Here is a 23,989-nt window from a genome sequence, read left to right as displayed (position 1 = left end):
TTTTTTTTTTTTTTTACTCGTGACAGTTCGTACTCATTAATAAATGACAGCCAATAAAGTGGAATATAACCACAAAACTCGGCGGGCGGTTGTTTTCAAAACGTGAAGCCACCGAGCAGCACTCAAGAGGAAGCAGGGAAGTGAAATTTCAAGTTTTAAGAGGCCTCGAATGACGTAAAAGTGTTTTGTCAAGCAAAATTTATATTTATAGTCGCCGTACAGGCAAGGCAGTCTAAACAGGAAGCAGATGATGTGAAATATCAAGGTTAATTTTCCACTGTTTCATACACTGCAAATGAATATGATAATTTGTGTGATCTCATCGTCATTTCATTTAAATTGTTAAACAGCAGCCATGAAAATAGAATGTAACTACACATTTTGCTGTTTTATCGAAACGTGTTTCGTCCCGATTCAAGCAATGTAGTCCACCTTTGTCGATTCCATGTCAAGTTCGAGTCACAAAGTCCAGATGAGATCAAGAGTAAACCTCAAACCAGAAAAGTCATAGTTTCACCGCCACAAAATTCAATAAATTATAAACCAAATTTTATAACCCTGCCGTTGGCTGACATGACATGGGAAGCTTTGGTGCCCGCGGGCAGGTGAACTGAACAGATTTTACTTCAAGTTTCTTTTGAAAGGGGATGTTACTTTTCAGGAATAAAAATACAGTTGGACTCAGTGGAGTCGATTTAAAAAATATTTTGCGTGTCCAATGGCCGAGTGACTCCTCAGTCGAACGGAGCTTAGACTCTGGCAAGTCTAAGGCAACAACAAAAAAAAAACATTTTGAGCCTAGAGTCACACAGACTATAGTACTAAACAATTCAGTGAAATTTTAACAAATTTCAATTAACTACTTCGAACCATGAGGTTGTGTTGGACACGTATTCAGCCGACAATAACAGTGTTCTATACCCTACAAATGAAATATCTTGCTTTCGCTCTTAATGGCTGACGCATGACTGACCGACCTAATCCTGTGATTCACTTTGAAAGCAGCAGTTTCTGAAGAATTCTCTCTGAAGACGAGCCCGATGACAACGTGTTTTTTTTTTTTTTGTAGCCCGAGATCCGAACATGCCATCGCTGTTGTTCCATTTGGGTGGTTTACAGTGTCGTTTGTGTCCCAACAAAAGATCTTATTGAAACACGGGATTAGATACCACATTGGATAATCCGCGTGGGGCGGGAAATCACAACACATCATAAAATATCATATGGAACAATCCTGCTGCCTTGCTGCGAGGACTCAGGAAGCACTGTCAGCGCGTTTAAGCCTTCCTAAAGCGTTCACCGAACGTTACGGAAAGGAAGTGAAAGCATGCCGCGCTTCCTCCCTCGCTACCCTGCATCAGCGGCGGCTGAGTTTGTAGCGAGCGATTCCAAGCAAGTGACAGTGACATAACTAAAGTCAATTCAAAGGGGACGTAGGTCATAGAGCGAAAAGTTACACGGTGTCATGTGCTTTTTATTGGGAGACCAGCTGACCTCCCGCCCAGCGGTTGATTGGTCGAACGCAGTCCGGGGGAGAGACGAAGATAATAAGACAAAAGAAAGTCACCCCTCTCGCCTGTACAACTTTTTTTTTTTTTTTTTTGCTTTTGACAGGAATGCATCTTATCCGGGATCATGTCGGTGAAGGGGAAGAAGGTGCTGCACATGGACCGCAACTCTTACTACGGAGCCGAGAGTGCCTCCATCACGCCTTTGGAGGATGTATGTTTTTGTATTTGTTTTTCCTCCCCTGCCTTTTAAAAAAAATAAAATAAAATTGTGGGGCTGGGCGGTAGACCTCAATAACCGATTGAATTTCTTTTGTTTCGGTTTCTTTGCAGCTCTACGCCCGTTTCAACCTGCCCGGCAAACCTCCCGAGTCCATGGGAAAAGGTCGCGATTGGAACGTGGACCTGGTTCCTAAATTCCTGATGGCCAATGGTACATCTTCCTCCACTGCATATTGGATTGTGAAAAACAAATGTCCGCTAGGGAGGGCGGAGCCCCGCCACGAATAACTTTAAAAAGGTTTACAATGGTTTGTATATGTCACAAAATGGTGGCAAAGAACTACTTTTGTTCGATTGAAGCTCCTCACCTCACTTGGTTGTAGTTCGTTGGCACTACCATGTTACAAGATGGGGCCAAAACAAGACTTGATTGATCATAATAACAGTAAATAACACAAAATGGTTTTTTAAAAAAAAAATCTGCAAGTAGCTAGCTAAGAATGAGGTCGCTTTTTTGAAGGGAGGAACGTCATCTCGGACAAACCTTTTAAAAAGTTTTGAAGATGTATTTCCTTCGGAGGTGGATTGAGGTCAACTGATTTTTATTTATTTTTTTTCTTCTGTCGAGCGCAAAACAGTTTATGTTCGCGATTGGTGCCACTCAAGCCATCGAATTCTTCACGATTTCCGAGATTTTTTTTTAAATATATTTTTTTAACCACACATTGAGGACTTCAAGCGTTTAACTTCAAACTCCCAAGACCGTTTTTTTTTTAAATTTTTGACAATGTATCTGATGCTCGCCTCTCTCAGGTCAACTGGTCCGCATGCTGCTGATCACCCAGGTGACTCGCTACCTGGATTTCAAAGTGGTGGAGGGCAGCTACGTGTACAAGGCCGGCAAAATCCACAAAGTCCCCTCCACGGAGTCCGAAGCCCTGATGTCCAGTATGTCACCGCGGAGCGTCGCCGCTTTGAGCCGTCCCTTGCCCTAAGCTGTCTCTGTGAACCCCCCCGTTAAGGTCTGATGGGGATGTTTGAGAAACGGCGCTTCAAGAAATTCCTGGTCTTCATCGCCAATTTTGACGAAAACGACCCCAAAACCTGGGAAGGCATCGACCCCCACAAGACGACCATGAAGTGTATTTTCCAGAAGTACAACTTGGGCGGCGATGTCATCGACTTCACTGGCCACTCCCTCGCTCTCTACCGCACCGACGAGTCAGTCGTCTTTGCGATTGTGCACTCGCAGCGCGCATACGTATTTTTTTCCGGATGACGATCACGCCCATAAATACTCTCTTCTCCCCGTTCAGTTACCTGAATGATCCCTGCCTTGAAACGATAAACAGGATAAAGCTCTACAGCGAGTCCCTCGCCAGATACGGCAAGAGTCCGTACCTCTACCCCTTGTACGGCTTGGGCGAGCTGCCGCAAGGCTTTGCCAGGTATGCAAGCCTCCGTTAGTCACGAAGCAATAAAAAAAAATCAGCGGGTTCGTTTTGGCGACGACTTTTTTTTATAATTCCAGGCTGAGTGCCATCTACGGCGGGACGTACATGTTGAACAAGCCCGTTGAGGAGATCGTGATGGAGAACGGAAAGGTGGTTGGAGTCAAGTCGGAGGGGGAGGTAAGCGTGGGATGTTTTTATTGAAAAGTGTTCTAGATTGTCATTTGAATTTCCATTCCCGTGGCGCTTTTGTCTCGCGGAGGTGGCCAGGTGCAAGCAGCTGATTTGCGATCCCAGCTACTTTATGAGTCGGACTGAAAAAGTGGGCCAGGTGATCAGGGCCATCTGCATCCTGAGTCACCCCATCAGCAACACGTCCGACATCAACTCGTGCCAGATCATCATCCCCCAGAACCAGGTCAACAGGAAGCACGGTGTGTACCTTTTCGGCACTCGAAACACGCCATCGATCAGAGATTCCAAGGCAAGTGTGCGGCCGTGAACCCCCTTTCTCTGCTTCCAGACATCTACGTTTGCATGATCTCGTCCGCTCACAACGTGGCGGCGAAGGGCAAATACATCGCCATCGCCAGCACCACGGTGGAAACGAACGACCCCGAGAAAGAGATCAAGCCCGCCCTCGACCTACTGGAGCCCATCGAGCAGAAGTTTGTCAGCATCAGTGACCAGTATGCTCCTACCGACGAGGGCACCGAAAGCCAGGTGAGCTGACCCATTTCGATGCAAAATGCACATCTTTTGTTAAAAAAAAAAAAGACTTCCAAGGTTCCTCAAAAGGTTCCTAATTAAAAGGCTCCTTCTCCTCTGCTGTAGATCTTCATCTCCCGTTCGTACGACGCCACCACCCACTTCGAGACCACCTGCGACGACATCAAGAACATCTACCGGAGGATGACCGGCTCGGACTTTGACTTTGCCGAGATGGAGCGCGGGAAGAAAGACATCTACGGCGACGCTGCCGAATAAGAGAACGGCCGCTGCAGCAAGACAAGTCCTCGTTATCAAAGATGAACGCTGCCCATAACTGAAATCTCACATTATATCGAAAGAATACCGACTCCCGGGGTGGGGGGGGGGGGGGTGGCACGTCGCAGGAATATGTGGCGGTCTCATGGGAAGTTGATCATGTAGAATAATGAAAATAGTATTGCTGGATTAAGAGCAGGGAGCGAGCGTGCTACTTTTTTTTTTTTTAATGACTCTCAGATGGCTGACATACTGAACAGTGGTAACTAATATTGAATAATATCCTGCGATTTGATGTTGAAACTAATGCCGGATCCAAAGATGCCAAATAATGATCCAGTACATCATATTGTGTTTGTATTTTGTAGGCGGGGGGGTTGACTTGTTCTGTCTTAAATTGTATTTCAAACGTGTTTCAGGTATTAAGTCACATCAGGTTGGTTTGGTTTGTGAAAACAAATAGATGTCACAAACATTGGCTTTAAGGTTTGTTTTTGTATATTTCCCCACTGCAGCCACACACTACCATAAAAAGTACCTGGACCTGCCCTCAACAACTTCTAAGATGTATTATAGTCTTCTTGTTTTGTGCTAAATGAAGCAAGAACCGCTTCAGGACCAAATGTGTACTGCGGCAGTATTTGAATTGAGAGCTCTGTGATGTGTCATCTGATGAAACGACAACAAAAAAAATGAACAACATGGGCTCCACTGATTTCTGTACTGCAAAGTAAAACAAAAAAAAAAGTTTGTCAAAAATGTTTTGGATTCTTTTTCTCTCAGCAGTGTTGGTTAGCATGGAAATCAGAGCGGCTGAGGCTTTAATGCCTCTTAATTAGAGGACTGATGCTTTAACCACACAAATCTGACACATACAGAATTTTGATATCCGTTCAGATGTGCGTTGAATACAAAATAATCATTAAAAAAAACCAAATACAGTGCTTGTGCTAAAGTGACAGATGATTCTACACGCAGCTCGGCGAAGTAATTTTGATTAATAAAGTTGAAATTACTCATTATTCCAGTAATTTTTTTTATTTTTTCCCAAGATGGCGCCCGAGTAGGCAGCCTTCTGCAAGTGCTCTTCAAGAGCCTTGCTTTTTTGTTGTTTTTTGTTGTTTTTGTCTTTTGTCACATTTTGTTTGTTGTTTCATCGTGTGGACCTGATATGGACTGTTTTCAGCGTTTTTTGGCCACGACATTCGTCAAAGGAGAAGTATCTGTGCTTGGTGGTTGCGCCTTCTCGGCAGCACACCAGCACAGATTTTGATTGGGAGGAATGTCGGCGCCATTGACTGTCGGTGCTGGCCAGACCTGGGGCGCTTGTGTTTTTTGCGCCTGTAATGGGCAGCATTTTTCACAACCCCGTTTTGTTGTCAAAGGCTTCGGGGAGGTGTTGAGTCAATTATTGCGGAAAAAAGCAAGCAGGGAAGTGACCTACTGTACGGTGACAACGTGCACGAGGCCACAACTTTGGCGCCACGTGCTATTATAAACTGTTTTGATGTTCATATCACGCTTTTTAATTGAGTTCGCGTCAGGGTCGGATTATTCTGTTTTGTTCCTTTGCTGGAAGAATTTGTGCCCATGACAATTGCGTTTGCTCACAGGGCTGTTTTTAAACGTCTCGGCGGTGCATCCGCACATCCATGAAATGACATTCTCAGCTTTGAAAGTTGTCAAAATAATGTCAAGATGAGGACAACAGATGAGTTTTTTTTTTTTTTTTTATATAAAGTGTACCCGCCCCTCCCCCCCCCATGATCAAAAGCATCTTTTGGCTCCTGGCTGCTTTATGACTCATTCTTGCAAATCTGCTGCTTTTCTGCTCAAAACCTTTACGATGCAAATGCACACGTGCAGCAAGGGGTGATTGTTGGAAAAATTGGGCAAAAGGAGGAGGACGACGCACACGTTTGCGGTGTACGACAAAGCGTATGAGGGAAAAGTGGTTAGCATTGCACGACTGTCCGTGTTTTAGGCGATGTGTTGTGTTTTATTATTTTACTTTATGTTAACTGTTTTGTTAAGCGCTTTGTTACAGCTGCCGCTGTTGTGAAAGCGCTATATAAATCAGCATGTATTGTATGTAATGAAAATTATGGAATATACAACATGCTTTTTTTTTAATTCACGGACACTGGGAAGCCTCATTTGTACATATATATATATATTTATACATATTTTTAGTTTCTATAACATACCCCGTGTAAGACTACAAGTCCCATGATTCAATGCGCCACTCGCCTCCAATTACGCCGACTCGTGGTGGACAGACGGTAAACAACATGGCGGTGACACCGGCGCGAAGTTCATCTTTGCACGATTTAGGTGAATATTTTTCACTTTAATTTTACTGAATTAAATCCGCAGTTTGCTGGCGTCATCTCCTGATAATGTGCGCCCTCGCCTTGATGTGTTCATTCATTATAAGTCATGCAAACAACAAAGTTTGAGTCACACGTGAAGCTAGTTTTCTGTACACAACCTCCTTATTTCTATTTTGTTGTCATTTGCCCTTTGCGGAAAAGGTTTGTGGGCGGACCGGACTGTCCTCCACGAGGCCGCATCTCACGGCAGGGCTTTACAGCTGATACGGTTGATAGAGAGTGAAGCGTCAGTCAACATCGTGACCGTGGACAACATCACGCCGTTGCACGAAGCTTGCCTCCGGGCTCACCCGCACTGTGCCCGCCTGCTGCTGGAAGCTGGAGCACAGGTTGTGCTCGTGCATTCGATGTGAATAATCTGTTCCAGAAGACTGTTCGAAAAGCGATTTGCCCGAAATTCGAAACTGTTTTATTAGCCCATGATTAGGGGCTATTACACTTTGCGGAAATAACAAAAACAACAACAACAACAACAAAAAACAGTCAGATTTGCGTAAATCTTTTTTTTTTTTTAATAGAATCTTTATTCGAATGTTTTACGTAAATCACAACAAAACACTGCTCACAATGAACGTCACACGCGGAAGCGTCACTTCCTCGTGTAAGGAAGCCGAGAGGAGTCGACTGGCGTATTCGGGTTTGTTCGAAAACCGGTTTTTGGTCGTAAACTGAGACGTAAAAATGTCGAATTTTCTAGTCGAAATCGGATTTCAAAGTACAAAGTAATACATTTGAATTGGGAACAGCCTATTAAACTGGTGGTTATTTTTTTTTTTTATTTGATAAATATTTTTAAATAAAGTCATACACATTTTACAGTGAGAGGAGACTCAATTGCCATTCGGCGTGATGTGATAAAACCCAAACGAGGACACCAGGTTTAGAAAATGAATGGCTATTGTTTTACTTTCCAGGTGGATGTGCGGACGATCCACGGCAGCACTCCCCTCTGCTACGCCTGCTCATCCGGCAGCTTGGAGTGTGTCAAGCTACTCTTGCAGTATGGCGCCCAAGTCAACCCGTCACTCACCGCTTTGACGGCGTCCCCCCTCCATGAGGCCTGCATCCAAGGCAATAAAGCAACGCACTGGCAACCCGGTGATGTGAATTTAGTATAACGCTACCTTCCGTCCTCAGGAAATCCTGAGATAGTAAAGCTGCTGATTGCCAGCGGTGCCCAGCTGGAGGCGTACGATGTCCACTTTGGCCCACCGCTGCACATCGCATGTGCAAAAGCGCGCGTGGAATGTGTCAGGGAGCTTCTCCTTGCAGGTCAGACAGTATGATATGTACACTGGATATAAAAAGTCTACACACCCATTCCAAATGCCAGATCTTTTGTCAACAAGGTTGATGTTTCTCACCACCACAACACAATCGAAAAAAAAAAAAGGATGCACACCCGTTTCCCGCAGGCGCCAACGTGAATTCGAGCAAATTTCACGAGACTGCCTTGCACCTCGCCGCTCGACTCGACACGCCGGACGTGATGGAGCTGCTGGTGGAGTTCGGAGCCAACGCGCACTCCGTCGACAACTGGGGACGAAAGCCCGGCGACTACTCGCCACCTGCGTCGCCGTCCTGTGCCTATCTCAGGTTTTACGAAAGTGCGTCGTCGGCTCTTGTTGGCGGTCGGCTTGTTCGTCAATGTGGCAAATTCATCAATGCGTCGCGTTTGTGTGTTGGGCTACAGGAAACCCGCTGAGCCTTCAGCAGCTTTGTCGAATCACCGTGAGGAGAGCTCTTGGTACCTCTGCCACGGCGGTCATAGGTTTGCTGGACATAGCCCGTCGCATTCAAAGCTATCTCCAGTTTTGTCACCCCGCATCACTAGAGTTCCAAAATGGAGGTTTGATTTAACGAATGTACAGTGAAACTGCCGCTATTTATGAGTGTTGGAGCAATTGAAATCGTGAAAATCCACGAATAATTGACGTCCCGCTTAAAAGGTTGCTACTGTACCGTGATCGCCTGGAGATGTCGCAAGATGGCGGCAAAGGACTACTTTTGTTTAAATGAAGCCCCTCAACTCACTTGAACCCCTTAACCGCTGTCCCTGAAAGGGTTAACTACTGAATACAGCCGTTTATGTAGCATGGGTTCATGACTGTGTACATTCGAGAGGCATGGTGTTGGTGTTTTATGATCCTTTACGTTTTCAGCGCAAGTTGTGTCATTCATACGCAGTTGGGTCATATCATAAATCCTATAAATTGTTGTCAATACGATGACAAGCCACTAAATAATCATTAAAGCTGACCATATGAACCACATCTTGTTTCCTCATTTTTATTCAGGTTATCAAAATGGAATGCCGTCAAATGATTGCATCTGTTAAAATGCAGACAGACAACGGTTCTCCAGCGCGCAGCAGACGGCCACCATCTTATCCAACAAGGTGACTTCTTCACCGTCGAGCAATCGCATGGCGTCGACGGGCAGAGCCACCTTGAAGATTTGATACTTGCGGTGCATCTTTCCCAGCATCGTTTCAATGTGTGCTCCCAGATGCGTTACGCCTCCCACTTCCTTCTCCGCGAGACAACCGTCAGCTCGGACGAAAGTCGGCTCGTCGACCTCGGCGTAAAACGAGACGCCGCTTTTGTCCGCGTCGAAACCGTTGCCCAGGACGACGTCGCCCGGCAACAACTTGTTTAGGAAGCCGCTTTCCTGCAGGATCTTTTTCGTAGCCATAAAGCCGTCGCGCCCTTTTGATACAAAACCAACAAATCCACACGGCGTAACGGCGATTAAATACCGAACGGCATCATTACTTCCGTGTTCTTTGTGACGTGCCGGTTTTTGAACGAACACTCGAAAACAGTCAACGATGGCGACGGCTTTGCGACCGAAGGCCTCGACGAACTGGCGAGGTATCGTCCTTTGTAAAGTACTTCGACTGGGCCACGTAATGGAAGTCCTCAGGTTTGTATACAGAAACGAAACCGTGTCCTGAAACATCGTATCCACTGTGCTTGTCGAGACGCTGAAAATGTGGGCGAGGTGCTGCGAGGGCAAATCCAGCCGGAGGCGCATGAATGTCAGCAGAAGGACTTGAAAAGGACTGAGTCTGCTCTCCCGGGCTGGCATGAGAGGTAACAAAAAACAAAAAAAGGTCATGAAAGAGCCCACGTTTGGCATCCCGGTGTAATATTCCACTTTGTTGTCGTCGTCCTCAAAAAAGCCATCGGGCATTTTGAAAGCGTCGAGCTCGCGCCTGAGTCGTCGGTTTTCCTCCACCAGGCGGCTGATTTCCGCAACCCTTTGGATGCACAATTTGCATTCCGCCTGCCCGTTCGTCTCTTCTTGCTTCACTTCCTTTGTTCCGATTCCGCAGCCGTCTGCGTTGCTTTCCGTTAGTTCCCGTTTGACTATAACGTACGACGTCTCCTCCAGTTTCCACGTTACCTCTTCTTCGCAGAGCGTCGGCTCTTTCATTGTTGACTCTCCTCCCTGCTGGATACGCTCGCTTTGAAGAGCCGGATTCCTTCTTTTGGCTGAACGCGGGGCATTGCCGTGTTCGCTCTCTGTGATGAAAGGAAAATGAAAACTGTATTTGACCCTTTGATACATGGGAAAAAAACAAAATTCGTGGAAGTGGCACTCAACTGCGCTTCCTGCCTCTAAAGGCCTTTGTCGTCTTCTTGCAGCGGGAAAGTTCTCCACGCTGCTTCCTCCAACGTCGTATCATGGATTCGTTAACTCCGAGCTGATGCGCAGCTTTTCGATTGCCCTTTTCCATTGCCAGGTCGATCGCCTTCAGCTTGAAGGCCGCAATGTAGGCAGTACGTCGCATCTTCGTCATGATGAGACGCTTGTTTGGTTCCGAATAATGATCCGAATGCTCCTATCTGTGTGGATTTGAGTTAAAAATATGACCAGTCAACACTGGAGCATTACTCTCATGGAAGACAAAAACAAAAACATGAACACAACTACTGCCAAGGAAGACTTATTTGATGTCAAATTTTTCTTTTTTTTTTTTTGCATTGCAACAGACAACAAGTGCACGAACCCAACTCATCTCGCATGAAAAGAGCGGCACGCTTTTGGAGCGGTTTGCTGCTCCGCAGAATAGAAAAACTACAGTTCCTCGACAGCACCATATGACGTGGCGCGCTATCTTAAAAATACGAATTTGCGAATATGGTATTTTGCGGACATTTATGGACATCAGTCGCCGTTTGTTCGTATCGACGAATGTAAATTAACTAGCTGCCAAAGCGAGAACTAATTCCCACTATTTTACCTCGATGGAAATGTCGACAGCAAACGAATATGAAGGGCGTTATATTGGCAAATGTGATGTCTTTGCGTCGGACAGCGGCGACCCAAGCCGACCGACGCGTCTTGGAGACTTCCCTGATCTGCGCCCCTTCCACGTCGGGAAAGTAAAAAATCTCAACCCGTTGTCAAGTTTCCTGCCGCGGCTGTCGCGTGACTTGTTGGTGCAACCCAGAACACAACATATGCGAACCATAGCCGCGATAACAGATAATAAACACCGAGCGCCTTTCAATGTTGACGATTTCGACTTCTTCTTTCATCCGACAGGGCAGTCTTACACACGCTATGTTAATGCTAACGGACGCCCTCTATCGCGACTTTATGCTATTGCATCCAAATGATTGTGTCGGAAAAATTCAACAAACATTCAAGTCAAGTAAAAACACCTGAAAAATCTAGTTATGTATTTTAACGAGGAATTGTCCTTAGTTTCCTCATACCTCAGCCTAATAGTGCGGTTCATTCGTATTTACTAGCGTGAAAGTGCATTGTTTACCCCAACCGCCAGGTGGCGGTAAAATGCTCAATGCCAGTTGCCAAGAAAAGGACCGAAGAAAAATCCCCACGCGTCACCGCTGCAGGAAAGCGTCTTGTTTACAAACATCGTACGGGTCTTCGGCGTGTTTCTCAGCTGGCAGTGGCAAGCAATGGACTTGGAAAATAGGCAACCATATTACTTCGGAGACATCAGTGCGTATCAACGAAAACTCCGCAGTTGTGGTAGTATGTGTAGTAGTATGTGTCAAGGAGAAGCTAACGTTAATGTTGCATAGGTCAGTGTCATTTCAGCTGATAATTTGATGTAACCGTGCTGTCAACATATTGCGTCGCCATGAACAATAAAGGGTGAATAATAGCAACATTAATATGCACGTTAAAGACTTTACATTACAGAAACTGTGGAACATAGAAACATTTGACTCTTATTTCATAGGTGCAATTAAAAACATTTTACACTTGAAGTGTCCGTTTCAAGAGCAAAGTTGTCTATTTTTTAATTAAACGGGTGAATTGTTTCAGGCAAAAAAAAAAAATTTACAATAATGACGAGAAAGAAGCAATGTTTTTAAGAAAAGGATTATGTTTTTGAGATGAAAATCTATTTTCATCAACCTATCATGTTGCAACCACCGCCTCTCATGTTTTGACCTCTTTCCTTCAGGCTGCTGGTCAGAGAGAACTGAAGTCCACAAGGCAGCGGCGCTTGGTCAGGCTTCCCTTCTGCAGCACCTCATCGAGTGCGGCGCGTCTGTCAACATTGTGGCGGTGGACTCCATCACACCTCTGCACGAGGCCTGCGTCCGCGGGCAGGCTCAGTGCGCCAGGCTGCTTCTGGACGCTGGAGCTCAGGTGACCTCAAGTCTTATTGGAGATGGTAAAAGAACAGCCATGTCTGTTCTTATGACCTCTGATGGATGTTAGGTGGATCCGAGGAACGTAGATGGCAGCACCCCACTTTGTGAAGCTTGCTCTGTTGGGAGTTTGGAGTGTGTGAGGCTCTTGCTGGAACGAGGTGCCAAAGCGAATCCTGCCCTCACCTCTCGCACTGCCTCACCCCTCCATGAGGCCTGCATGGGAGGCAAGTCCTTTCATAGTACTGTCGTCCCAACAGTTTTGGGCTCCTCTTTAATAAGCACTGTACCCAATTTTGCTTCTATTGACCTCCAATAGGCGCTTACAATATTTAACAACATTTTATTTGCAGGAAACTCAGACTGTGTGAAGTTGCTGATTGCTGAGGGTGCGTCTCTGGAGGCGTATGACCTTTACCACGGGACCCCGCTGCATGTAGCCTGTGCTAACCAACACACACACTGTGTGAAAGAGCTCCTCAATGCTGGTGAGCATACATGTGATACTTTCCCCACCATTCTGATTAAAACAAACACACAAAAAAAGTAAAGGTTGAGCTCAAATTACAATAGGCCATGGACGTCACACTAAAACATACAAATATATGCTATGCGATATCTGGTAAAAATTGTTTTCTGTCATCCTTTGTCTTTTTTTGGCTACTTGACTGAGTGGAGATAACTCCAGTTACCAGTCATTACCAGATATTATACACTGTGTGAACTTTTTGTTCAAAATATAACATAAAAATAAGGGAATCCCGAATGAATAAATGTCGATATCAGACGTAACCGATGAAAAATGTACTTAGTCGGTTGATCCATATGCCGACAAGAAGCGCTACACTGCATTTCCTCTTATGTCCACCGGGTGGCACAAGTCATTTGAAAAAAATAATATTTCTCTAAATTTATTACTTCATTTATTTTCACTTGTACACACAATTTATACTGAGACCAAGTTTGTCCAGAAGTTTATTGGTTTAAAGACGCAAATATGTCAAGGGAGCAGGCTCTGGGTCGCACAGCATCCACTGCTCTTCACAACAGAGCAGAACAGCGGTCACATGACGTCACAATCACGCGACAGAGCGAAGCGAGACCGAAATTCGTCACTACCACTTTTAAATATAGATTTATATAGAATTTATCGTTTCGCCTGAATTAGAATAGCTACAAATTACTTATTATTATTATTGTACATAGCAGAGGGTAAATTATACTAATACCCCTTTCCTTGCAGGTGCCAAAGTGAACGCTGCTCGGCTACACCAGACGGCGCTGCACCACGCCGCAAAGAGCGCGCAAGTAGAAATGATCGAGACCCTCGTGGAGTTCGGCGCCAACGTTTACGCCCGGGATAAACACAATAAGAAACCCGTCGAGTACGCCTCGCCGGGCTCTGCGGCTGCAGCCTGCCTGCGCTCTTATGAGGGTATGACTCAAATGTTATCAGCAGTGGCGCAAAGTTGCCACGTGAGGTCGCCCAAGGATCATTTTTGATACAGCATCCAACAACGCACAGATGAGAGGAATTGCAAACAATTGATTATTTTTGCTGAGCTAAATGTATTTTTTTCATCGTATTTATGTTGCTGTTCTTTTCTGCAGCCATTCCAATGAGTCTGCAGCAACTCAGCAGGTTGGCAGTGCGACGGAAGCTGGGCACCAGGGCTCTGAAGGTTGTTGCTCAACTCCAGTTACCAAAGCTCATTATCAGCTACCTGTGCTATCAGTGATGTGAAGCCTGAAGAGGATTCAGATGGTCATTATAACAGAAAAAAAAGACTGTAAGCTCTCGAAAAACAAAGCACGAAAGACAATGCATTAATTCAGTTGACACACATTTTCGTGAAACAATGTCTGAATATAATCTTTTAAATTCACTAATTCACCGTGATGTTGGACCCTGTCTGATAGAGGTCTGTCTTTTTTCTGTTTACTTGATGTATATATTTAAAGAAGAAATGCTCTTATGTTTATCATATTAATTGTATAATGATACTTAATTAAAAATGCTTGTTATAATGTACTTGTTCCTGCCATTCTTTGATGCACGGCGTTGTTGCGGCATGTAAATTCTGAAGGCCTTGTCAAGGAAGAGAAACAGCTGTAAGCCAGATGCTTCTCTTTGTTTGGTTCAGTACTGTATACTTACTGTAAATGTATAGTTTGCAGCCAGGGGGCTATTTCTGCTCCAAATGACACCGGCGTGAGCTAATTTTAGCAAGGCGTACAGGAATATGTTTATAAATTCTCCGAGGCGCCGCAGTAGCATCTTGATCGTGGTCCTTGTTGACATGACCTCTTTCGGAATGTTTCGTAACCGACCCATTTAGGCCGCGATTTATCTCAATGTTGAACTGGAAGACAAATTCAGGGCATGAGATATTTGCTGGTATTTAGGTAATGGCGCTGTATTTAGCGCCTCCTGTTTCTCCTCAGTTTAATCTTTTATTGTAGTCTGTCTGCCAAGTGGCTTGAGGATCTAGGCGTATCTTTTGGATTTCCAATAATAACTGGCTCAACAAGTTTGCGGTAGCTGGGTTCAAGGCATGTGGTTATTTATTTATTTATTTTTTAATTTGTGGTACTAGATACATGTCAAAATGCCTCAAAAACAGAGTTATGTTTACAAAAGCACACCTTATCTCTGAATTATGTTCTTACCTTCCAGTCTGCAAGACTGGCTCGCACATTAGGCCATGTAGGGAGATGCTAAAGGGTGCCATGGAATCCAAGGGGCACTAAAACTCTGGTGGCAGGGCACACATAGACGAACAACCATTCATGCTCATAGTCACACTGAGGGACAATTTAGAGTGTTCCGTTGACCTGCCCAGGGGGGAATGTAGGAGGAAACTGGAGGGCACAGTCACGGGGAGAACATGCAAGCTCCACAAAGGAAGGCCGGAGTCGGAATTGAACCCTCGACCTCTGCACTGTGAGGCCGGCGTGCTAACTCGTCGCCCACCGTGCCATCAGTTTCTATAAGGTCTTAAAATAGAAAAAAAGTTAGTATTCCTATCGATTCAAAGATAAAGCAATGCCTAATAAGACAAAAAATAATAATTCCAAATAAATGACTTCCGGTGCCGGCTCCCAACCACAATGGACCCACGTACGTATGCGGGGTTTTCAACTAAAAAAAAAAACCCAAACCATTAATTTTTGGAAGGCAGGAGGTGGGTTTTTTTTTTTTTTAGCCTCCCCACATGTAAAACGCATCAATTTTGTTTTGTTAATTTTTTTCCCCCATATAATTGGCGAAAATTAAAGTGCATTTCAATTTCAAAACGCATTTTCGCCATTTGATGATTACCTTTCCGGCGCAAATACGGGAGCCCACTGTTTCGTATCTCTGTCGGTGACCGAAGGCGAATTTACTAAACATGTCAAAATGACAAACCGTCCGGAACACACGCACGAAAAAAAAAAAAAAGTAAATATGAGGATCAAAAAGGGGAAAAGAAAGATACTGGTGTTTAATGAAGTCCAACCACTCACTTGCTAACTGCTTCAACATGGTATGCTAATCAGTAAACTAGCGATTTAATTGTTGTTTAACTGGCCCGCAAATGTGAATCTTAAAATAATTTCTGGACAAAACGTACTCCGTTTGACGTTTACATCACATTGTCCTAAAGTACGCATTTGTCATTTGTTGATAGCATTTACATACGATATGCTAACGTTTCCCCTTTGTTGTGGTAATAGTCCAAATGCCCCTTTCACTTTTTTTTTGTGTCAGGTTTTTAACACTAGTTGCACGTAGTCTTCGTTAAAACTGCAAAAAGCTTGTGACTTACTTTAAACTTCGCGTCATGTATTATTATTATTATTTTTATTGTTGTAGTCGTCGTAGGATAAATACTGATGAGCAGTCGTATACAAACTGAATGGTTTTTTAATGTGACATTTGATATTGATTGTTATCATTTCTGACTGTTATTTTCTCGTGTACCCGATTTTCAGATAATTGTGCATTTATTTGTATTTATTTGAAAATCGAGTGACATGTTGTCCTGTACAATCAACAATGGGAGAAATGATACTCAATCTTTTTGTATGTGTATGTATAATCACCGACAGATGGAGGGGTCGCCATAGAAAATCTTGCCCAGGGCGCCACATTGACTCGGGCCAGCCATGGATAAAGGTAAGAGAGGAGACTCAAAAGTATACACCGCAGAAGTTACACAAAATAACCATCAATTCCCCCTCTGTCTCGAAGACCGTGCAAGATCTTGCGTAGTGGTGTGAGCATGATCCTGACAAAGGTAAGGAAGCCGCGTCAAAGTACACAATAGGAATTTGTTAATCAGCACCCTAATCACTTGGAGTGAAATCTTTCAGTGCCCACAAGGTCCCCTGAAAATGGCCTCGGTGAACATCTAAATGACTCAGAGGACGCCTGGGGAGAAGTTCAATGGCCAGATGAAACCAAAGTTTGAACTATTCGATACAGACCTGACCCGGCGCGTTCAGAGGATGAAAGAAATCGGAATTTGAACCACAGAACACCCCCGCGCTCAAGTGCAGGTGTAATGATGTGACCTTTTTGGAGTGTTTATCCTTCAAAGTGCCATTCATTGATGTTTAATTAAGACCATATACGGGTGCGTATTCAATCTCTAGCAGTAACCCCAGAGCCTTTAAGACTTGTTAAACACAGAAAATCGGTGTGCTCTAAATTCCAGGCGGATAACCGGGAAGGCATGTGTGGAATTCCAGTGCGCCAAGGTGAAAAATGGTCCTCACTCCAAAATTGGAGTGAGGACAGGCATTTTTTTTGGGAGGGCGTTTCATTTCCTCTGATTGAAGGATGCATCACAATTTAGAGGTTTTGGGTTCGAATTCCCTCTCAGGCCTTTTTGGATTTTCTCCGGGCACTTGAGCTTCCTCTCAATTTCTAAAAACATGCGTTTTCACTTGATTGAAGACGAAATTATTGTTTCCTGGCATAGGCTCCAACTCAGAATCCGTCGGCCAGAAGAAAGTTAAACTACTCGCTTGTCTTGGAAACAGGAGTTAAGAGCATTCTGACAAATCAGTTAAGTGAAGTTATATTTGAACCATCGATTAATTGATGGTTAATTTAAGGATAAAGTGTCAAATGCCCATTTCAAGTTTATCTTTTAATGCACATTACTGCCATCGGTAGGGCCAGAGTGGAACTGCATCATAATTTTTATCCATGACATGTTTTAATGAATTTACATTTTATGTACAGGACTCCGTTACAACCGCATTGGTTTCTTAAAGTGCTCTATCAATAAAGTTGAGTTTAGACATATACGGTAGAGCATTGTTTTGCCTCAATTGATGGAAGACGCTTTGGGAAGTTGTATGTACACTAAACACGTTCGGTCTTCCTGATCGGGTACATGTATCTTCGGCCCATCTGCAGAAGGTCATGGTGGATTGTGCTGCCAAGTCGCTGTTGTAAACACAAAGCCCGGAACACAATGCACCAGGTGCCCTGCTGGAGTGTACCCGTTCACGTCCAGCAATTTAAAACATAGTTTTTAAATGCTTGTCTTGTAAAAGCATAAAGAAAAGTTGGCGCTTTGAATGTGTTTTTCTTCTCCTTCCTGCCTCTTGATTGACTTTCAAAATGAGCGACTGTACTGTTTTTTGTTGCAGGAGTCTGCTGGGCTTTGGGAAGTAAGTGTGAAGTAAGTAGCGGTTATGTAATATTTACATAATGGCACGCACACACCCTGGTGCAAGAACGTTGGGGTTGCATGCAACGGAGTTCACTGGTACATTGGAAGGGATTTGGTGCACCCATGTTCTGTCAACCTGTCATTTTAGTATTAGTGAGTAGTTGTTTTTTTTTTTTTTTTTTTTTTTAACCCAAGCAAAACATTACAGTGTGTAATCATCACTTGACAAAAATATAAGTGATCTTTTTTTTTTTTTAATTTCCATTAGTCTCTACTTTTGAAAGGTGCATGGGCGGCAAGGATGATACTGTATAGTATATGAAAAAAAAAATCACGAAAAATAATCACTTCAAAGAATATTCTTGGAAAGGTACACCACAATTCTTGAAATATGAAGATATTATTTTCCCCCAAATTATTTTTTTCCTTGTAAAAATATGAGTATTAATGCAAGAATGCAACTTTTGTCTTGTCCTTTGCATCTTTTTAAAATCATTTCACAATACGACTTTATTCTCATAATTTTAAGACATTTTTAAAAGTAAAAAAAAACAATTCTTTACCCTCACGATCTTGTGAACTTATTCTTGAAATATTTTGACTTTTCTCATCAAAGTATGACTTAATCTCTTTATTTAAAATGTAGATTTGCAATATTAGGATTTTTCCTTGAATAATAGTAATAATAATAATAATAATTGATTTCTGCTCTCTCTAAATATGTTATTCTGGTACGAATAAGCCTTTTATTTTCCTTCAAGAAAAAAAATGGCACTATTCTTGTCACTTTATATTATCACTATTCACCTGATAAAAATACAACTTTTTTTTTGTGGAATGATTAAAAAAAAAAAAATCTAACCTTTACTTTCTATCCCTTTCCAGGATCAAGGTCTATTTTACCCCTCTGACCACTTGGCGGCGCTACAGAAAAGCAAATCCAGTAAGTGTCATGAAGCCAGCATGCGTTCAGGCCCTGTGGGCAAAGCGAAAACAAGCTTCTGTAAAATGTGGTCGCTCTCGGTGCAGCCCGCTGATTTTATAGGAAACATAACGAGCAGGTCTTCCTCAGTGCACCATAAACTAGGATGGGGGAGGGGTGCTGTATATGTATATGTGTGGGGGGGCGTCCTATCTTGGCAGAAAGCAAAGAGCAGATCGCTTGTGTTGATTTTCGAGGCCCTGCACAGACAGGAACCGGGAGGCTTTTGTTTGGGAATCATGAGATAAACAGTGAGCTGAATACTGTGATGGTCCACTGCTATGCCCCCCCCTCCACCCCCAAAATGAGCCGCAGATGTGCACAACACACTCAATCTTCAGGAGCGACTTATTTTCATACACATGCTCTTACAGTTGCCCTCAGAAGACGTCCTGACATGCACATCGTTAGCATAGTTGCCCAAAGCCATATTTGAAAGTTTTTGGAAAACGGGGAGGGGTGGGGGGGGACACAATAAATTCAACACACAAGTGTCCCGTTGCCTTGATTCAAGCTTTGCGGATTACCATGAGAAGTCACAGAGCCAGACGTGAAAGAAAATAGCAACCACATTGGTATTTTTCGACAATGGCAATACTGCCACTCGTTTTAATGATGTGAAGTTAATATCTCAGAATTGACATCGGATTTGCTGTAATCCGCACAAAAATTACTCGGCATCAAAATGATGCCTCGCAAACGAGACGTTGCATCTCAAGGGGTTTATCCCACGTTATTAAAGAGTTTTCGTCATCATATCCGAGTTTATGGAGTTTGTACCGGAGACAGGCTCTGAACTCAATTTACTTGTGTATCTTTAAGCCTAAAAATCATAATCGCCTGTGTCATTTTTTTAAATTTATGAGGACAATAAAAAAAAAAAAAAAAAAAAAAAAAAGTCCTTGCTCAGAATATTTTTTTTCTTCCATACTGTGTGGATTCTTAATCATCAAGTTTGGGATGCGAGGAATCGAATCAGGGCAGCGAGGCTTTTGTTTACTGGACTTGTCGTGGTTTTTTTTATATTCCAAAAATGTTCAGGAAGGGAAAAAAAAGGTAATTTTTGACTCTTTGCCGAATGATACAATATCAAATCAAATGTACCCACTAAAATGAATTGAAAGACCACTAATCCGAAATTTGACAGGAATAAAGTTAACATTTTTTGAAAACAAAATGATATATCAATTTTCACAATGTAACACTTAAAAGCATTTTTTTGTGGAAAATGAAGTTGTCTTTTCTAGAAAAAAAATGCATAACGTGAGGATATAATTGCAGTTTTCATACTCATTCAGGGATGACTTTCTTGCCGCGTTAACCACTGGCTTGCATATATTCCAACTTTATTCCCATACAACATGACTTTGTTGTCATCGGATTATGACTTTTTATACTGACAAAATACATTTCTGTTGCCAACTTTTTTTAACCCCCCCCCAAAAAAAAAAAAAACAGATGAGCAAATGTCTTGTCTATGTTCTTGTCACTTTTCATCTTTTTTTCCATAATCTTTTGGATTATGGCGGGGTCCTTCGGAAAAATGTCTACTCTGGAAAGGGGAAACAAAAAAAGTTGACAACCCCCCCCCTCCCTTGTCCTGATTGCTATCTCACTGGCCTTTATTCACGTGTGTCTGGTCTGGATGTCAACGCCCCAGAGTTAACACACACACACACACACACACACACACACACACACACACACACACACACACACACACACACACACATATAGGGGACACGCGGCTTGATGACTCAGCCATCTGGTTGTATTTTTTTTTTAAGGGAGTCCCCCCTGTTCCGAAGTTGGCTAGTCTGCAGTGCAAATGAAAAAAAAAGCCTTGAGAATTTAAAAAAAAAAAAAAAAAAAACTCCTTCTGCAGACTCTTTCCGTGCGTGCGTGTGTGTGCGTGTGTGTGTAGCGCTGTAGTGCTAGTGACGCATGCATGCTGGCTCAGCAAGCCTTCTTGATTCTCTCTGAACCATTCTCATGAAATTGTCAAACCTCCCCCCCAAAAAAAAGTATTTAAATAATGATTCAATTATGGACATATGTATTTTGCTTTTAATTTGTATGAAAATGATGCCTAAATGAATATTTAAAAACAAAACATTCTCAAAGGTGAAATGCAAATGTGTTGACAAAAAAAAAAGTTAAATACAACTGAACTGTCCTTACTTTGGCAGTGATTCTTTTGTGTACCACGAAGCTAGCCACAGTAAGCAACCGATTTTATTTTTGAATGATATCTGACGCAAATATGATTCATATCAATTAAATGACTGCAATGTTTGCCTTATAGTTTTACTCTCTTGATTTATGAGTGCTGGTGTACAGTTGAATGACTCACTTGTGGGGGGGTACAAGGTACAAGGTGCTCTTTTTGCAAAATGGCACTGTTTGAATGTACTGAGAGGCGCATTGCCGAGCGAAAGTACAGAATGTTCCGCGGGTAGTCCTGCTGTATTTCTGTGGCACGCTGGGATTCCCGCGCCGCTTACCTGATGGGAAAAATACAAAGCATGTTAGTAGAGTCAAGGGCGGGGATGCGAGCTGTCGTAAAATCCTCAACGTGTTCGTTGAGTTACGCAGCAACGCCTTGTTTATTGTCCGATTTCTCACATCTGATTGGCCAGTGGTGTGTCGAGACGAACACATAAGCAGCATAGTTTCAGTCAACGCGATAATTGATGCTTGCTTTTAATGATATGTGACAAGAATTTGATTTACAATCGTCGGCTAACTTCTTGGCAGGTCTTCTTATAGGCCAGAAGTATGTCAGTGTTGTGGTTAAATTCCTCCTGTTGTTGCAATTATGTGATGTAACGTTAGCATATCGTGCACTTATTCAGCCTGTTGTTCTCTATTTTGATTTTAAATTGCCTTTCAAGATGACACGTCTGTTCTTGGTGTTGGATTTGATCACAAAAATTGTTCTCGTGACGACTGTATAATAATAGTTTGCAAAGTGCGAGTTAAGATTAGACCGCGCCTATCTGCCTGGCGCCCGCGGGGGCTCTGAGGGGGACCACTTTTACACCCGTGGCTGTCTCAATCTTTCAACGCCACCATTTGGAAGGTAACATTCATATTGACAACCAAAAGCCCCCCCTCTGCCCTCCAAAAACAAACTGGAAGGCTTTTCCCAAGGCAATTGAAATACATTACTTAGTCATGCTTTCTACGTATTTAGGACGGCAGTGAATGGAGTCTACAGATTTTTGGCTCCACGAATCCAAATATAGTATTTTCAATATTGGAGCCAACTCGTGCAACAAAAGCATGGGACCAAGATGTAATCCCTGAGGACTTTTTAAAAAAAAAATCATATTGTCATAGTCTTACTTATTCAAATGTGATGTAATGACTGTCCAATTGAGATTTGATCTAATCAAGTGACAAAATGAGTTTTTGGTGGTATTCGGAGAAAAACATCAATCTCGTAAATTGCTCAGAAACCATTGCCCTTATCGAAGCTTGCGTAAAAAAGTTATTGCAATCATGGTATTATGCTTTTGCTGTGTTTTTTTTTAATTTTGGGATTGGTTGACCGCTTTGAAAAAAAAAATATGATTCATGTGTTTCAGAGTCTGCACAAGGATGCCGACAGATTATGCGCCGTTCATCAGGTGCCCATCACAGAAGCACGCGAGGTAAGGAACAGTCCTTCTTACATAATCTAAGAATGTGCTCGACTGACAATCGTTTACATCGCGGCCGGTCACAGAACTATTTGGCCTCGAGGTAGCCATCCATAAATCGCCTTATCCGTCAACGTAGTGCATTCCGCGTTGCCGCTGTGTATAGAGCGAGGTGTGTTTCTGATTGACTGACATCTCATCTATGCGGTTTTGTTGTAATATGCATATGTCTCGTGCGGAAATGTTTGTATTAATTGTCAAATGTTGACGCTGACTTTTTTTATCTTCATGTCATGCTGCTTAAAGGCTGGCGGAAATGTTTGTATTAATTGTCAAATGTTGACGCAGACTTTTTTTTAATCTTCATGTCATGCTGCTTAAAGGCTTAATGAACTTTGGCTTCACGCGATGGGTATCACTGCACTGTGACATACTGTATAAACAGCCATGTTCGTTTTCAGAATATGAATTGTCAGTGAAGGTTTTGTCATAAGGTACACCTACATTCAACAAAAAAGGTAGGTGCTGAAAAAAATGTTCACAAAAGTTCGACAAAAGGGCTTCATAAGAACCCAGATTTAGCCAAAGCACCTAGTAAAATATCCATGGCTGAAAATTTGACACAAGATGCGGAATCTGAAAGCTGTGTTTGCCCGGAGAGACTGAGCTCCCAACAAACCTGTGAAAGCATGTTGAGGTGAGTGAAATACTTTCACTCTGACGGTTGCGTCGTTAGCTAGGGGGCTTAGTTCCATTTTGCACGTTGATGGTTAGATTTTGGAACCTGCTATCTTTTAAATATCACTTAAAATACAGTAGGCTCAAGCCAAGCGGTCTGTACCAATACTCTTGGTTTGATTAATTCATTTTAGCTAAATGGTGTAATAATAGAAGGGGATTTAGATGCGATCCAAGAGGAATGCCACATGAACTGGAATTAATCAAACACATGAAATTTTGTATTAAATCCTTTTGGTCACTGTGGACACATCCACTGAAGCTGCAACATCACAACAGGGAACCCTGAAACTTTTGTTTACATTCGGTATGATCTCATCTAGTAGCTATGTTACTTGATTAAAATATATTTTTTTATGATTTGAGGGCTGAAAGTGATGGTTTGATTTATCAACATGAGGGTGTTTTTAGGGACTGTAGCCCAATTGGTTTTTAATAGAAATATAATTTAACCCCTGTAGAACACTCCATTACAGTATTCGGAAGATCCGCCGCTGCTTTCCATTGAGCTCTTTCAATGGAACTAGATATTGGTTATATCTGTGATACTCTTAGCTGCAGCTGCTCTGTTTAAAAGGAGCCCTTGCGTTTGTTTCGTGGTTTGTGTGGTCTTAATTTTCGAATGTCATCCCCACCCTATCAGCCTGTTTCCATAAATATCATTTACAGCACTGGTCTGCCAAAATATTCACCTTTCACCCTGAACCGGAGAGACCCTGACCGTTGAACGTTAAATGTCGCGCTGCTAACTCACAG

The 23,989-nt window shown here is 43.0% G+C and overlaps 4 protein-coding genes and 3 long non-coding RNA genes across 9 annotated transcripts in view; 5 read left to right on the top strand and 2 right to left on the bottom strand.

Moving 5' to 3' along the window:
* Nucleotides 1-4,904, top strand: part of gdi2 (GDP dissociation inhibitor 2) — a 6,194-nt gene extending 1,290 nt beyond the window's left edge. Inside the window, exons 2-10 of the mRNA XM_019866204.1 lie at nt 1,615-1,722; nt 1,842-1,941; nt 2,544-2,678; nt 2,753-2,951; nt 3,047-3,178; nt 3,262-3,361; nt 3,444-3,615; nt 3,705-3,904; nt 4,016-4,904. Of these exons, the coding sequence (XP_019721763.1) occupies nt 1,615-1,722; nt 1,842-1,941; nt 2,544-2,678; nt 2,753-2,951; nt 3,047-3,178; nt 3,262-3,361; nt 3,444-3,615; nt 3,705-3,904; nt 4,016-4,168 (1,299 nt within the window). The 3' untranslated portion in view covers nt 4,169-4,904. The remainder of the gene's footprint in view (nt 1-1,614; nt 1,723-1,841; nt 1,942-2,543; nt 2,679-2,752; nt 2,952-3,046; nt 3,179-3,261; nt 3,362-3,443; nt 3,616-3,704; nt 3,905-4,015) is intronic.
* Nucleotides 4,905-6,363: 1,459 nt separating this feature from the next.
* On the top strand, nt 6,364-8,835 carry asb13a.1 (ankyrin repeat and SOCS box containing 13a, tandem duplicate 1). Its single transcript, XM_019866230.1, has 6 exons — nt 6,364-6,502; nt 6,703-6,890; nt 7,476-7,632; nt 7,699-7,833; nt 7,977-8,168; nt 8,255-8,835. Exons 1-6 carry the CDS (start codon nt 6,406-6,408, stop codon nt 8,419-8,421), a joined length of 936 nt encoding a protein of 311 aa, XP_019721789.1. The 5' UTR covers nt 6,364-6,405; the 3' UTR covers nt 8,422-8,835.
* A 26-nt stretch (nt 8,836-8,861) lies between these two features.
* LOC109513647 (uncharacterized) lies at nt 8,862-11,110 on the bottom strand. Of its 3 annotated transcripts, XM_019866229.1 has the most exons (4): nt 10,811-11,110; nt 10,171-10,412; nt 9,162-10,088; nt 8,862-8,928 (listed from the first exon to the last, which is right to left on the bottom strand). In XM_019866229.1, exons 2-4 carry the CDS (start codon nt 10,364-10,366, stop codon nt 8,879-8,881), a joined length of 1,173 nt encoding a protein of 390 aa, XP_019721788.1. In that variant the 5' UTR covers nt 10,367-10,412; nt 10,811-11,110; the 3' UTR covers nt 8,862-8,878. The 3 variants fall into 3 exon arrangements, with proteins under 3 accessions (XP_019721788.1, XP_019721787.1, XP_019721786.1); XM_019866228.1 differs by having other exon boundaries at nt 8,871-10,088; nt 10,171-10,460; XM_019866227.1 differs by having other exon boundaries at nt 8,871-10,088.
* Nucleotides 11,111-11,390: 280 nt separating this feature from the next.
* Nucleotides 11,391-13,986, top strand: LOC109513507 (ankyrin repeat and SOCS box protein 13-like). Its single transcript, XM_019866017.1, has 6 exons — nt 11,391-11,538; nt 12,011-12,198; nt 12,271-12,427; nt 12,554-12,688; nt 13,444-13,635; nt 13,812-13,986. Exons 1-6 carry the CDS (start codon nt 11,496-11,498, stop codon nt 13,937-13,939), a joined length of 843 nt encoding a protein of 280 aa, XP_019721576.1. The 5' UTR covers nt 11,391-11,495; the 3' UTR covers nt 13,940-13,986.
* A 94-nt stretch (nt 13,987-14,080) lies between these two features.
* Nucleotides 14,081-15,023, bottom strand: LOC109513508 (uncharacterized). Its single transcript, XR_002167783.1, has 2 exons — nt 14,871-15,023; nt 14,081-14,563 (listed from the first exon to the last, which is right to left on the bottom strand). It is a non-coding gene; the product is annotated as an uncharacterized LOC109513508 (long non-coding RNA).
* Nucleotides 15,024-15,477: 454 nt separating this feature from the next.
* Nucleotides 15,478-17,186, top strand: LOC109513522 (uncharacterized). Its single transcript, XR_002167784.1, has 3 exons — nt 15,478-15,727; nt 16,293-16,480; nt 16,557-17,186. It is a non-coding gene; the product is annotated as an uncharacterized LOC109513522 (long non-coding RNA).
* A 655-nt stretch (nt 17,187-17,841) lies between these two features.
* Nucleotides 17,842-22,750, top strand: LOC109513538 (uncharacterized). The gene is made up of 3 exons (XR_002167793.1): nt 17,842-17,878; nt 18,755-18,812; nt 22,442-22,750. It is a non-coding gene; the product is annotated as an uncharacterized LOC109513538 (long non-coding RNA).
* The last annotated feature ends 1,239 nt before the right edge of the window (nt 22,751-23,989 follow it).

Source organism: Hippocampus comes, unplaced genomic scaffold, assembly GCF_001891065.2.
Source record: "Hippocampus comes isolate QL1 unplaced genomic scaffold, H_comes_QL1_v1.1 scaffold50, whole genome shotgun sequence".
NCBI lineage: Eukaryota > Metazoa > Chordata > Actinopteri > Syngnathiformes > Syngnathidae > Hippocampus > Hippocampus comes.
Note: the sequence above shows the minus strand (reverse complement) of the source record. Positions and strands in the feature narration are given on the sequence as shown.